General features: G+C 41.0%; 3 protein-coding genes across 3 annotated transcripts; all 3 read right to left on the bottom strand.

Annotated features, from left to right (window-relative positions):
* Positions 1-1,731: 1,731 nt before the first annotated feature.
* Positions 1,732-5,696, bottom strand: LOC129718741 (zinc finger protein 883-like). The gene is made up of 4 exons (XM_055669781.1): positions 5,370-5,696; positions 3,755-5,308; positions 2,089-3,698; positions 1,732-2,032 (listed from the first exon to the last, which is right to left on the bottom strand). The coding sequence occupies exons 1-3, from the start codon at positions 5,591-5,593 to the stop codon at positions 3,587-3,589; spliced, it is 1,890 nt and encodes a 629-aa protein (XP_055525756.1). The 5' UTR covers positions 5,594-5,696; the 3' UTR covers positions 1,732-2,032; positions 2,089-3,586.
* A 1,400-nt stretch (positions 5,697-7,096) lies between these two features.
* On the bottom strand, positions 7,097-9,347 carry LOC129718742 (uncharacterized). The gene is made up of 4 exons (XM_055669782.1): positions 9,028-9,347; positions 7,816-8,967; positions 7,394-7,762; positions 7,097-7,340 (listed from the first exon to the last, which is right to left on the bottom strand). Exons 1-4 carry the CDS (start codon positions 9,052-9,054, stop codon positions 7,239-7,241), a joined length of 1,650 nt encoding a protein of 549 aa, XP_055525757.1. The 5' UTR covers positions 9,055-9,347; the 3' UTR covers positions 7,097-7,238.
* A 132-nt stretch (positions 9,348-9,479) lies between these two features.
* LOC129718737 (zinc finger protein ZFP2-like) lies at positions 9,480-13,532 on the bottom strand. The gene is made up of 3 exons (XM_055669776.1): positions 12,124-13,532; positions 11,894-12,061; positions 9,480-11,829 (listed from the first exon to the last, which is right to left on the bottom strand). The coding sequence occupies exons 1-3, from the start codon at positions 13,162-13,164 to the stop codon at positions 11,104-11,106; spliced, it is 1,935 nt and encodes a 644-aa protein (XP_055525751.1). The 5' UTR covers positions 13,165-13,532; the 3' UTR covers positions 9,480-11,103.
* Positions 13,533-15,127: the final 1,595 nt, after the last annotated feature.

The raw sequence follows: 15,127 nt of genomic DNA, 5'->3' as shown, positions 1-15,127 counted from the left end.
GTTTAATTTTCTTGTTTTGTTCTTGAGTTGTGCAGAAATTTATGTTTCATTTGTTTGGGACCCCTCCTTTCCAGAAGAGGGAGGGATCTCAAACTATCATAGGAATCTTTATCGGAACCAAAAACCCCTACATACAAATTTTCACGTCGATCGGTTCGGTAGTTTTCGAGCCTATATGGATCAGACAGACAGACAGACCGGACTGCATTATTATATGTATAGATTGCAACATCAATATTTCAGAACCTAAAGAGTGAATATACATTTATTGGATTGAAGCGTTCATGTAAATCTATTTATACAAATAAAAGTTTGAATGAGAAAGGCTGGATCTGACCGCTAGGTGGATTAATTTAAGTTTTTTTTTCTTGATTTGCGTTGTTTAGGTAATCTTTTGAAGTTTTTATAAAAAAAATAGATTTTTGTAAAATGAGCTTTTTTAGATAATTAATTTTTCTTTTTTACAGTGGATATTTTTTTCGAAAAGATAAAATTATTATCTACAACTTTGTCGAAGACGTCAGATCGATTAATCAAACCGTTTTGGCCCTAAAAATATTTATAATCATCAATACCTTCCCAAAATAGCATTTTTCAATAGCTTCTCAAAATTGAGTCGTGTTCCAAAAAAAAAACAATAGCACAAAATGGCATCTTTTGCCTATAGAAACGTTTATGCAAAGTTTCAGCCAAATAAAACTGGTGGTTGCCCGTGGAATTGGGATTGCTTAAAGTAAAATAAAAGAAGGAAATGTTTATTTCATGTTCGCTTATTGCAAATTTGGATATGTTTGCTGTCATTCGCTTATCCGGAATGAAATTTTTTTTCATATTCCGGATAATCGAGTCTGATATAGGGTAAGGAACGGTTTAAGCAGTGGCGCCTATTTTAATCAGTCGAAACGACCCTCAAACACCTGAATTTCAACCAAACCAATTTCAATGACTAGAACAAACACTCCGATTACCTAGCTATCTTACGAATACATAAAATACCGTTTAACTCAAAAAAATCTGTGAATAAACATCAATCGAAAAAAATCTAATAAAATTGCAGCCATTCAGGTGCCATCTCGGATGCTGAAGAAAATCCCCTGCAAAACAGATGCAAACTGCTTAGAATAGGTTTGGGGTGATGGAATAGTGTCCCTCGATTGGGAACTTTAATTGGTTATTGTTGGTTTGCCAACTCAATTTTACCATCTGAAAACAAGTGCTGACAGACAAAAAGACAGAGAACGAATTGATATTCTTATGTTCGAATAGCACCCAACACATTTCAAATAATTCATCTCAACACACAGACGGCTCCTAAAACTGCTTAAAATATGTTCCATACCCTATATATACAAATTATTAGGAGGAAACTCGCTTTTTTTGTTTCAATTCCAATATTTAAGTTTAGTGTTTATTTTCTTGCTTTTTTTTTTAAATTAAATTCAAAGCCCCTTGAAAACGGGTGCATTTAGGAAATCAATCACCATAAGCTTTTAGGTTCTGAATAACTACTGAAATTATTTACCAGCATTGGAATGCAATTTTCATCAAAATTGTGGAAATTGAAAAATGCTCTGAAACTTAACCTCCAGGGAAAATTTTTCGTTTCATTTCTCTATCCTGGACTTTTTGCCAACTTTTTTTAATACTCTAAGTTAATAAAAAATCAACTCTGTTTTTTTAATTAAAACTTTGAATTAATTTTTACTTCAAAAATATGTTTTTAAAATGCACTATTTGTTTTTCACATTTCATTTTCAGACCGTTTTATACAATAAAAGGTTTATGGGCTACATTGCTTTGATAGTCTGTACTAAAATGCTAGAAAATAACTCAAACAACAAAAATCTGCCTACGATAAGTACTTAGTTTGCTAAATCGAATACGTGTTCATGTTGACACCATTATTGAACCAAGTCGGAAGAGTATCGTAACAATGAGCGGCACAATACGCTGTAATCAGCTGTCTCGGCACTGGTCCCCATAAAAAACCGATATTGGTATGATCGACGAGGTATTCCAACCGGTGCTGAATCTAAAATGTAAATGTTTTAGTTAAAAGAAAAATAGTTTTTTCTGTTTTCAGCTTACCTTGTTCCTAATAATTCGATTACACCAACGGCTCTGTATCCTGACCACTGAAATCGGTCTTTTTGCTTATTTGACCTGCCTTTTAAACATTAATAAATCCATCCATCGACCAGTGATGCAACATATTCTCTTATTCGTTGGCGTTAAATGTACAAGTGTTAGCAACGAATTTTGCTGTTTACGTGAAGGATAAATCTTTATGCCGTTAAGATTGATTACCGATCGATTTCATATATTAAACGCAGCTAGCTCAACGGCCACTGCAGCAACCTCAACTACTTTCATTGTGGCTTACTTGGTGGCAGCTACTAATTTATCTTCCTACCGCTCAGTTAATGGTAAACCTCAATCACTTTCTACCTGCTGTGCTCCGTTCCAAAGACTAGAGGTTTTTAAAGTCGATTGCCGAAATATTTACTAACTTTCAACACTAAAAAACATTTTGTCCAACTTATCCGATTTTTTTCACACGAAACAACCAAAACAACCCGCGGCGACGGCGATTTGTACAGCGATTCGCAACTTTAGACTGATGTTGCTGTTCCGTTACCAAAATTAATTTTTAAAAATCGATCGTTACAAATGTTTCTTTTTATAAACACTTCACTAAATAAATTTTCTTCGGCCTTTTCGATTTTTCTAGCAAGCTAACACACCAAAAAACGAAATAAAACTACCGGCGCCGGCGATTCGTAAAGAGATACGTATAGCGATTCACAACTTTTGACTAACGTTGCTGCTCCGTTTGCAAAACTGGAAATTTTTTAAAGTCAATTGTCACAAATGACTTTCTTCAAAATGCTGCTCACTAAACTAGAAATCCTTCGGTCTATTTGATTTTTACAAAAAACCTTACACACCTCGGAACCGGGACCCACAAACTCTCATTACTCTCCAATTGTGATGCATGTTGGAGATCGATCTGTTCTCTAACCCTATTTAATAGTTTCATCGTTCATAGTTTCAAGTATAGTTCGATAATAAATAATTGATAATTATGACAAAAATTGGAAAAGTAGGGTATCGGACTATTTCAGTTGCAGTTTTCTTCGACGGGTTGTGCATTAGAGTGCCGAAGTTATCGGATACCCTGAAGCAACACTTTTCGTTAGGAGACGGTTATGCGAATGTTTAGCTGATCAGACTTGAACATACTTAATTTAACCAATTGATAACCATTTCTTACTAGGACAAGCTAGGCGGGCACGAAATAACCGAAAATTGCTGAAATAATTCAATCGACGTTTTCTCCATTTGAGTTTTTTTTGCTATGGGACCGACATGCAAAGAGCGGCAGTAAATTAAATAAACAAGACTCTTACAAAAAATTCTCTGTATGAATTGGAATCGAAATATTCAAAACAATTATTGAATACGCGACACATACATTTTAGTAATTCCCTGAAAGTCAGGCAGTTTTGCTATACAATCTTGACTTCCATTGAGCAACCTGTTCCTTGTTCATTCCTGTCCTATGCTCTTTGTCTCCTCAGCTATCTCAGCTACTCAGCAGCATCTTGCAGATTTTTTTGTGCTTGCGAAATGACCTATCATCACCAAAACATCTCAAACACCCATCGCACTCGAAGGGTTTCTCCCCAGTGTGGATTCTAAAAAAAAATTGATGAGTTACGTGAAATTAGGTATGCAACAACGTAAAATTTACCTTGTATGGAGCGCTAGTTGAAACTTCCTCAAAAAGGACTTTTCACAATACTCGCACTGGAACTGCTTTCCTTTGGTATGTACGACACTGTGCCGCTTAAGCTGTAAGCGACTGGTGAAAGTTGTGTCACAATCAGAACACGTATACATCCGACCGTCGGGGTGTTTAATATCCATGTGATACTCGAGGGCCATTTTGTTCATATGCTGGGCACCGCATTTCTTGCACATATTTCTATCCGAATGAATTTGCTTGTGGTTCGCCAGACGCGACGGTAGCAAAAACGTTTTCGGACAGTGGGGACATTTGAGCATTGGATAGTGTTCTGAGTGTTCACTTTGAATGTGTGCTATCAGCTCACTACCCTTTGAAAATTTCGATCGACACAGCTTACAAGTTTCGTACTGTTTGTAGGTGAAATGCCCCTTCTGTTTAATTTTTTTCTTCAAATGCACTACCTGCTTATGATTGTACAGCAATCGGTAGTTATTGAATTCTTCGTTGCATTCGGTACAGACGTGCGGATTCACACCCTCGTGCACCAGGCTTTTGTGGTGGCGGTAATCAAGTAAACGTATGAAGGTTTTGTCACACTGGTTACAACTGTAGGGTCTTTCCTTTGTGTGCACCAACATGTGCCGTTCGAGACTACGCTTGATGGTGAATGTTTTATCGCATATGTTGCATTTTGGATGGCTGGATTTCTCATGCACCTGTTGGATGTGTTCTTTGAGTCTACGGGTATCGCAAACTTTCCCGCATTGATCACAAACCACATTACGAGTTTTAAACGATGCCCGTTTCACGTTGTGATTGGAATTATGAATTCTGTTTTCATGTATTTTGACCCAATAACTGGACGTAAACCGCATTGCACAAACGCTGCATTTGTACGGCTTGTGCGACTCATCGTGCCGGCTAAGGTGGCGATTATATACATGCAGCAAAGGAAAGTCCAGTGAACATTCGTCACATCGATAGCCCATCTCGGAAGTGTGATTAACCATAAGATGTATCGTCAGCTGACTGGCATCTGGCTGAATCGTATGACATATGTAACAGTTTCGATCTATTTTCTCTTTCAAACTGAGCGATTCCTCGGAGGGTTTTTTACCATTGTTGAGAGAAATCTTCATTGGATTAACACTCCGACTCCGGGTGTTACGACAATGGGAAATTATTGGTATGTACTCATCACTAGCATCCTGATTAGCGTGCGACTCCGACTCAGCTGCAACGGTATCAAGCTGTGGTGAAACATACTCTATTTTAAACGCAGGATACTGCACGTCTCGACTTTTCTGAAGCAATTCTTGAAAGGCTCTCTCCGATTGCGTAAAATTTGTGTGCAGAGAAACGAATATTTCTATCCTAGCAATGCATGCCAAACAAATCATTCGAAGAAATTGATTTTCGTGAAGATCGATTCTTAACAATTCGAGAAGAGACGCAATTTCTCGCTCGCCTATACAACTTTCCAATGGCACCATATCTTGGGTCGGGTAAAAAGATAAACACATTCGGCAGCTGGAGATTTGGGTGCAGGTTTCATCGCTAAATGATAAAGAAAATAAAAAACTGAAGGGAGATAAAAACACAGGTTAGGTTTTTTTACCGGTGTATAAAAGTTGACGGTTCCTCATAGCTACTGACATTCGTGTCGAAGTCCGTGAAATGCATGCAGCATATTTCCGGTTGAAAATCATTGTTCGCTATTTCTATCGAGTATCCAGAGCCCATTTCGATTGCCTCGAGCCATCTCGATGCGAGTGTTAGGTCTTCCGGGATCATGATCATTTCTTTGTCGTCACGGAGGCATGTAGGTACAATACAGGGCATGGTGACTACTCAAAGAAATTTTACGATTAAAAATGTTTTTGGAGAATCCTATATGTTAAACTTGTTCAGCTGTTCTACCGTCGCTTGTTTACTTTTTGTGAGAATGGTTGAATCTTCAGATACACGCTTATTTACGACTACCTATTTATATAGTCAAAGTGTCACATCGGAAAACCATCATACACTGAAAATAATGTATTCTACAAAAAACTAAACTCATTCCGCACAGGCTTTGTGCCAGTGATGCCACATTTTCGTCTGTATTTCGGAGCTCAAAAAATCTTATCAACTTGGTAAAATTTCAAAAAATCTGTATAAAAATCTGCATATGTACTGGACATATCCTTCTCGAGTAAAAAACGCATTATAGCTTATTTAACATTTATCCCGTGACTCCCTCTGAGGATCTCTAGGTGAGGTGTTCGTGACCGCAAGGTGATCGACAGGTGGAAGCATAACTACAATGAACACCTGAATGGTGCAGAGGCAGAGGACCTAGATGATTGGAGGAACGACTTCCTCAGCACAACATATGAGGGAGCTTAAAGGGGTTATGAAACGTGCGGCCTTTAACATGCGGGGCCCGATCTTCAATAAATCCAGCCACTTGATCTGCTTCGCTGACGACGTGGACTTTGTCGGGAGCACGTTCTAGTTGTTGCTGAACAGTACACTAAGCTGAAACGTGAAGCAGAAAAGGTTGGATTGAAGGTGAATAAGTCGAAGGCCGATTATCTGCTAGCAGAGGGAACCAAGTGCGATAGGGCTCGCATAGCCAGTAGCGTGATGACCGACCGACATGAGTTCGAGGTGGTTGACGAATTTATGTACTTCGGAATCATTGGTAACGTCAGACAACTGCAACAGAGAAATCCGCAGACGTATTGTAGCTGGAAGTCGTGCTTACTACAGACTCCACAAGACGTTGAGGTCTGGCAAACTTCATCCCCGCACCAAATGCACCATGTACAAGACGCCTTTAAGACTGGTAGTCCTCAACGGGTTGAGACATGGACAATGCTCAAGGAGCACTCGCAAGTTACAGGCCCGGATTTTAGGGGGGGCAAAGGGGGCAAATGCCCCGGGCCTCCCGATTGAAAGGGCCCTCCTAGTCCTCTGAATGTTTTAAGAAAAAAGGGCCTCACAATCAAATTTGCCCCGGGCCCCCTCGCGTCTAAATCCGGCACTGCGCAAGTACTGACCGTTTTCGAACAACGTTTACTCAGAACCATCTTCGGCGGAGTATGTGAGCTGGAGCTGGAAGGGTACAATAAGCAGGACATGTTGTAAGAATGCCGGACAACAAGCCGGTACATGACGTAAAGGCGCACAACGAGCTAGGTGGTTCGACCAAGTGTAGCAAGATCTCGGAAATGAAGGACGTACAAGAAACTGTAGACATTTGAAGACAACAGGGGAACTAAATGCTTTGATTTCAATAAGTCTAGAAGATGCTCGAAATCGGTTGATGGCAAAAAAAATCCAAAGAATCATTTCCTGGAATTTCTACAGCATCACGATAGTTAATTCAAAGTTTATTCAACTGGCTACAAAGAACATTGTGGAATGGAAATCTACTCTAGTAATATCTGAAGTTTCGACCATTTCTACAGGTTAAAGAGGTACCTGCGACTAATAGAAAGCTTCAGCTGAAGATTAAGCTGCGTAACGTTTTGATGGAACTCAATTTTTCTATTGCATCCGCTTTCGTCAGTGTTATTCCAACACAATAGGAAAAGGTTAACTCCTGCGGAATAACATGATTAAAAAACAACCGAAAATCAAAATCATTACACTCACCCTCAATCGGCTGCAGTTCGTCAATATGGATTCAATAGATTCATTTGTAAGATCCCTTAAATTGATCAGATAAAGTTTCCTCAGCCGGGTTAGCTTTTTCGTTATGATCCCAACACAATCATCGTTGAAGCCGGTTTTGTTGTATTCCACGTGTAGCGTTTCGATCAGTGGACAACATCGAACCAGACACGAGATTCCCTTGAATGTTACTCCGGGACAGTGCGTTAGGTAGAGCTCGCGCAACTCGGGTAAGTCCATCGCCAGTAGTGAGGCATCCGACATATCGCGGCAGCTGTACTTCAGCATCCTCAAGCGGGTGAGACCGTCGAAGCGTGGTACGCAATCGTTCAAAATTTCTCGTTCCTTTAGCTACGGATTGTACTAAAGTAAGCCTATGTATAATCGGGAAAGTAGAAACTTACCACATAGTTTTCCAGGTCGAGATATTCCACGTCCTGTACCTGCCGCATCAATGTCTCCACTACAATAATATCACGCATCAGAGTGTCGTCGTCGACGTCCTCCAGATAGAAGCGTTTCATGTTTGGAAACGAGCAGAAAATAGCGGGTGAAATCAATGGAAAAGTTACGGAGAGCGAGAAATCTAGCACACTTTCGAGGGCAGCCGTTTCGTCCCAGGCGCGCACATCGTACAGTGACATCGATAGTTTGCGTAAGTATTTCAACTGCGCAAAGGCTCGGCAGTCGTGGATGCTCTCAGCAATCAATTCCAGCTCTTCCAGATTAGGGAGTTTTCGGGGTAGAGCAGCGACAGCACGAAGTGATAGTTCGGAGCCGACCTTCAGAACACGAAGTTGTTGTTGCTGGTCGAACAATTGAAGCAGGGCATCGGTGAAGTCGTCTTCGTTTCCATCGCTTTTGATGGCCAGCTGAAGCAGCTTTAGATCCGGCAGGGTGTTCATGAACTGCAGCAAGGGCTTCAACTCTTCAACCCGTACCGTAAGCACACGCAGTGTGCCCGCGTGCTGCTGTAGAAATGGTTTCAGCTGGTGGAGTTCTACGGTGAAACGTTCCAACGAAAGCGTACGCAGTGGAGCGAACGCGAGTAGGGAAGCGTTTTGCAAAAGGAAGTAGTTTGGAAGAAGCAGTTTCAAAGATTTAAGGTTCTTCAGTGCTGAGAGGTAAGTCTCAGGGTTTGCAGGTTTCTTCCCGAAAGCGTTGTCCGATTCGGTGATCAGTGAAAGTTCCTCCAGGTTTTGCAGGTAGCAGAAAATCTGCAGGATATTCTCGGTCAGCTGCATAATTTGCAAGCTGAGTGATTTCATACGGAGACCACAGGTTTCAAAAAAATCGATGAAGGCTTCACGTTTTGGTAACTCATCGCTGGGGATCGTTATTTTATAGTGGTATTTAGGAAAGGGACTCATTGCTTGGGAGGAAAGCAACGTAGGAAGTTCGTTCAACTGATGCGTAACTGGATGAACCGGTTTCAGATGTATGACGTGATTTTTCGGAATCACCACTGCGAGGATGATTTCCTTCCACGAATGGCAAACCAACGCTGCGTTCTCCAAATCTTCCATTCGCAGCAAACGCAAGATCTTCTCTAGAATCTAGAAAGGACAAGTTTTGTTTTATTCCGAGGTAGACAAACTGGTTGGTGAAAATTTTACCTCGTTTGGCAGATTTTCTATCTCCATTGCGGGGGAACAAGATAACTACTCACCACATATCAGTTAGATGCAATTTTCTGCTGCTATTTGATCAATAATTGAATAAAAAGATCAGAAATACGGCAGCATGTTTTACCCTAGGGGTATCAACAGGTGGTGATTGCTACAGCAAACCGATCGTTTGTGCTTGCGATGAACTTTTTTTTGGTACAGGATAATTTTTTTTTCGGCTTAAACTTTCACCCAAAAATTCTGGATGCCGACAACGCAGTTACTCTGTTCGAAGCAAAAATTTATTCAAATATTTTATTTTCGTACATTTATTGCTTGATTGATACAAAATCGATTGCTACTGTTTTGGAGCATGCGCCGCATGCGAAACTTACATTGCCCTAAGCTCTATTGCAATACTGACTATTCGGAAATGAACAATTCCTGGGGAATATTTCTAGTTGTTTTTTTTTTTTCGTTGATTAAATACTTAGTATAAATTGTATACGTTGATTATAGTTTGAATTGGGATGACTAACTTTCTCTTTTGAAATATGTATTTTGTCGTCCAAATTGGTGCTATTTTTGATAATTTAGGGTGAACGCTTTCGGTTATTTTGCTTGAAAAGCTGATGTTATCTGCTGGGTTGGCTAGTTATATAATTTTTTTCTTTTCACTCACGCATATTGTATAATGATAATTAACCCCAGAGAATTGTAAGTGACCTTGAGACCAAGGAATAAAAAAAACCTACGTAATATTCACGACATATTTGGAAGATTCGCCACAACATGAAAAGCCTTAATTTTGATACTTTCCCACTAATCTCTGCAGCTGATGATCGCTTGATACTTCCTACAATCCATTTTGCCACCCTTTTTGACGTAGGACTACGTTTTTCTTCACTATACTGGGGTACATTCTGTGGAAACTGAAATGAGCATGCAATCACAGACAAACATACGTGCTACTCGATGACGGTTTCATCGACCAGAAAAATAACGATTAAATTGAAATTTTGCTTGGTGGGCAATAATGCCGCTAGTGTCGCTATAGGCAAACGTGCAAATTCATTATCAAAGACAAAACCGTTAGTAATGTCGCTGGTGTTGATTTAAGCAAGCGTGCACACCCATTAGCAAAGACAAAAACCGTTTTACGAAAATAAATTAGTGGGCAATGGGTGGGTTTCGAATGAGGATGAAAATTTTTCAGGATTTTCTTCGAAGGGGCACGTCTGTTTGTCTGTAATGTAACGTTTTTTTGTTGGCGGAATGGAAGTTTTCAAATACTGATAACTTTCATATACTTGCCGAATTCATCGTATTCGAGGATAAATTTTGGCAAAACTAACTGTGATGCAGCGAAGAATCAACCCTTCCTTTTCAGAAGGCAGAGCACCATCATTGGACTCGGTGCGATTATTTTCAGTTGTGCCGTCCTTTGTAATGGAGAGTTAATTGGAGATACTTTCACGGTAGGAAAGCACCTTTCATTGGCTAGCAATGCCAACCGTATGGCATCATATTTGGCCAAAATTACCACATTGACCGATGGTATCTAACATCGTCAGTTCCACATATTATTGGTGGCTGATGTTAGTGCAACGTGCATATCAAGTTTCGATCAGCTCAGAGAGATAGATAATTGGTATCACATTTGAGCTAAACTTTCGGAGAAAATACTTTCGTAGTCCTGAGTCAAACCTGCGTTCGTGCACCAGCGTGCTCTCTTATTTTGTGCATATCTTCCTTACCACAATCCTTCATTTAGACGCTCGCCGCGTTTTATTTTTTCGTTCCAAGTGGAAACAATACAGCAGTACCTTTTGCAGTGATTTTAAGTTGCTCGTTTTTCGGTTACCAAAAAAATGTAATAGCATTGTTCCACAGCTTCAAGCAGACGAGCCTCTTCTGTTAGAATATATAATTTCGTGAGACTCAAACTTATGAACGTAAGCTTCCAAAAAGCATCCCGTAAATCTAAAATTTTTAAATACATCATTTTAGCCCGGGAAAAGGTTCATTCAGCCATGTAAAAAAATGGCAAATTCCTCTAAATATAAAAATTTCGCCTGTCGCTCATTAGAAATTGTGCGCAGCAAAATGGTCCTCGAATTCGTTTACCAGTGCCGACGAAAGAACGTCCAAGCTGTCGGCTAAAATTTCCTTCAGCGAATCCGGACCATCCTCGCAGGCTCCAGCTACCGGTGGCAAGTCGTCATCCTGGGCTGTCGTCGTTATTGCCGTCATCGTCGTTGTTGTCGGTGGTGATGGTGCTGGCGGTGGTATGGCGGTGATATCCTTCCTATGCGCCGTCTTTATGTGCTTCTGATATCTCACCTCTGTCTTGAATAACCGTTTGCACACTTCGCATTGATGTACCACCGCCGGTGAGGCACTTTTGCCGCAATTAACCGTCTTCTGATGAGTGGCTAGATTGCCAGGGGTCGAGTAGCACTTGCCGCATTTCTCGCAACGATGGTCCGGTTCGCCCCGATGTGACATAAGATGCGTCTTCAGAGAACTTTTCTGGGTAAACCGACTTCCGCACTCGTCACACACGAACGGTTTTACAGTTAGGTGGCGATTTTTGTGCGTTTTCAAATTGGACAGAGTCGCGTATGTTCTTGGACAGATGTCGCATTTATGGGGACGATCTTCCGTGTGTCTCGACAGTATATGCGTTCTAAGGGTCTGTGATTGGGCGAAGCGTTTATCACAATGGTCGCACGCGTACGGACGTTCCTTGTTATGAATTCGTGAGTGGACATACAAATTGCTTACACTGGTGAATGCCTTCATGCAAATCTGTAATGATAATCAAACTCAGTATATGTACAGAAAAAAAAACCTTTCAAATTGCTTTATTAACCTGACAAACGTATGGTTTTTCGTTCCTGTGAACCCGTTCATGCAGTTTCTTTGAAGACAATTGATTGAAGGTTTTTTCGCAGAAGCTGCAACTGTAAGGTTTCTCCGAAGTATGGGTGCGGAAATGAACTCTGAAGTTTCCCGAACTGTTGTACTCAGCGCCACAAATCTGAAACCGTAAAAACCAACATTTGAATCCATTAGCTATAACGACCATGCTTCATATCTTACATTGCAGACGAACGGCCGGTAGTTGGTATGTAACCGTCGGTGGGTATTCAAACTTGAAGCTTGCGTGAAGCTTTTGAAGCAAATCTCACACGCAAAGGGCTTCTCCCCAGTATGAGTTCGCATGTGTACCTTCAAATAAACTGCCCTCGAAAATTTCTTCTTGCAAATTTCGCAAACATGTTCTGTTGAACTTTTCTTCTCCTTACTACCTACTTGTGGCTCTTCTTTGACCATATCCATTATTAGCTCCGCATCGTCTCGCATTGGTTCTGCACTATTGTCCGCCACATCAGACTTTTCCTGCATGTTTGCTGCATCACCCATCTCGAAACCATTCGGCAAGGCACTAACCGACGTTGCATCGTTTGCTGTCGTTTCACACCTCACTTCACCTATCCATTTCTCCACCGTCAGACTAGTTCTTGTTTCGGAAGAACTTTCTCCGCTGCTGCTGCTTGTGCTGTAACTAGAGCTGCTGTCACCAGACCCATCGCTGCAGCAATCACTAGAATCACTGCTATCCCCATCGACGTCGTCTTCTTCGTCATCCACATCGCTGCTCTTCTCAGCCGAACTTTCCTCATCGGAACTTCCATGTTCATCCTTACCTACAGTTCTGTAAACTGCCGCAGCTCCCGTAATATTAAGTTGAAAGCTATTGGAACTCATTAAAGAGGCCTTCCTGGCAGCGTCCTCTTCCTGCAGCTGGGCCGCGGTTGCCAAAGCCATCTGAGGTTCCTGCAGCTGTCCGTTCATCATCGATCCGGCTATAACCAGCTGGGACGAGGTCACAGTCGTTGTGGTCGTGATCGGAAAGATTTCATTTTGCGAAATCGGAAAGCCACCATTGGCCTTTCGCTTCCGACGCATCACTTTGTTATATCTGTCGATACATCTCTGACAAATTGGTTCTACTCGGCCATTGATCGGAACAATTTTCAGCTTGAAAACACTTTCTAGCAGCCAGACATTGCTTTCGTCGCATTCTATGTAGTCCATGCTCTTGTGGAGCAGTTGACATAATTTGCAAAAGTGAACCATCTTTCCAGTGTTTGGCTGAACGAATTAACCCGAATATCTTTGGTTACTAAACGGTTCCGGTTCAACGCAAGTGGACATTCAGTGCACGATAATCTCAAAACACTAATCCTAAACCCTCACTTTTACATGATAAACACTACTAACTATAGCAATATTACACAGACAACTTATATTATCACTAAAATTACACCGTTTGACTAGTATGTTTTCATTTTGGAAAACTGTTTTTGCTTGCATTTAACAATGCAAAAGGTAAATTTTCTGAACGCGAATAATTAAATCGGTTTGCTAGACGCCCGTGTTCATCGACCAGGGCTTATACTATAATCACTTGTCGTTGATGTTTTCTTGGTTTTTCTGTGAGAAAAAGAGTGAGAGATATATGTTTTATTACCTACATTTTGACAGTTGGTAGACGAGATAATTTTTTTGTGTATAAATGTGTGCGTGAGAGAGTTCCTGCTAAATTAATCCTGCACTCTCGCCAAAAAGTATTCACCAAGAAAGTAAAAATCACCTAATTATCAGCAAAATTGGATTCGTGGTAACCCGCCTAATCAATACTTCATTTTCGCTTCGCTTGGAACTGTAAACTATGCTTCAGCCAAAAGAGCGTAATTTCCTGAGCAAAACGGGATTTTTGAAATTTTATATCATAGAGTTTTCTACGCCAGATCTCACCAATACAGGCTTAAGCCTGTATTACACTCTTTGACCAACACATCCCTGTCACGAACGTCATACCCATACATTTTCCTTGAAGCCGTTTTTCTCTGGCTCTCTGGCTCGATTATCCGTCAAAAGGCTGTCAGTGCTTGCGAAACAGCCGAATAAGCTCCGTCCATGCGAGATCAACTGTTGCTGCAACTGGTGTGTAGGAATGCAAAAAGCGAAGAACGACTGTTTTGTTTTGAACGTTCTATGCATTTTGTGCGGGACACAAATGGTCATTTTCAAACATGTTCCAACACGTTCTGGATAGCCCTAAATTCAATATAGTTAGAAGCACGAAAAAAATCCGTACAGTAACACATGCGGCACAGTGAACGGAGTTTATGATCATATTTTCAACACTAGCGTCATCATCATCGGCGGCGGCTTCAGGAAACAGTTGCGATGACATCGGTCTGTTGACCAAGCGTCAAATATTTGTCACTTTTTGACAGATAAAAATTTGGTCAAAGATAATTATTTGTCACTCTCCAATTTTAACGTGGGGCAAACACGGGCAAAAAACAACCATGATGTCAAATAAATTTGACCATTATGTCAGAAGGTCAAATATTTGACCATTAGCAAAAACATCATATCAAGAAGACTGGGAACTCTGCCTGAGATTGAGCGACAGTTTTAGCAGCGCAGTCTTTCGAGTAAAAGTGGCACTGACGCATGCTAGTGTGCGTGCTGGCGATGCGAATGCGAGCCGAACGCACAGGTTGGACCACCACATACGCCCACTCTGTCTTCGCAGTGATGCAAACCTCCACCTTTAATAGAGGGAGTGCGCTGTTTGATTTGACGCTTGTCATTGTATGGGATCGATCCAAAGATGCCAGTCTTCTTGATATGATGTTTTTGCCATTAGACAAAGAGTGTAGCAATGGGCGATATTATATCGGTATCGAAAATATCGATACTTTTGAGACGATATTTCGGTTTTTTGGATCGATACACAAGCGTCCGATACTCGACCGTATCGATACTGAAAACCGCGATATTTGTATCGATATTCTTTTATGCATACGGACCAGCTAGCTGACATGACGCGCCATGTTACAAGGGCTAACATCTCAATGTGTACACGAGATCACCGCCACTTTTCATACGCTATGTTATGCTGTCTGTCAGTGTCAGTTGAGCCCACACATCGTAGAACCGCTGCGGTGTTAGCTGCGATAAAGCAAAGCAAATCGGATAGAGATGCCAGCTAGTTGATACGAGCTGGAACCACTGAAAAGCTGCC

This window comes from Wyeomyia smithii, chromosome 1, assembly GCF_029784165.1.
Source record: "Wyeomyia smithii strain HCP4-BCI-WySm-NY-G18 chromosome 1, ASM2978416v1, whole genome shotgun sequence".
Taxonomy (NCBI): Eukaryota; Metazoa; Arthropoda; class Insecta; order Diptera; family Culicidae; genus Wyeomyia; species Wyeomyia smithii.
The sequence above is the reverse complement of the archived record's forward strand: the minus strand, read 5'-3'. Positions and strand labels throughout refer to the sequence as shown.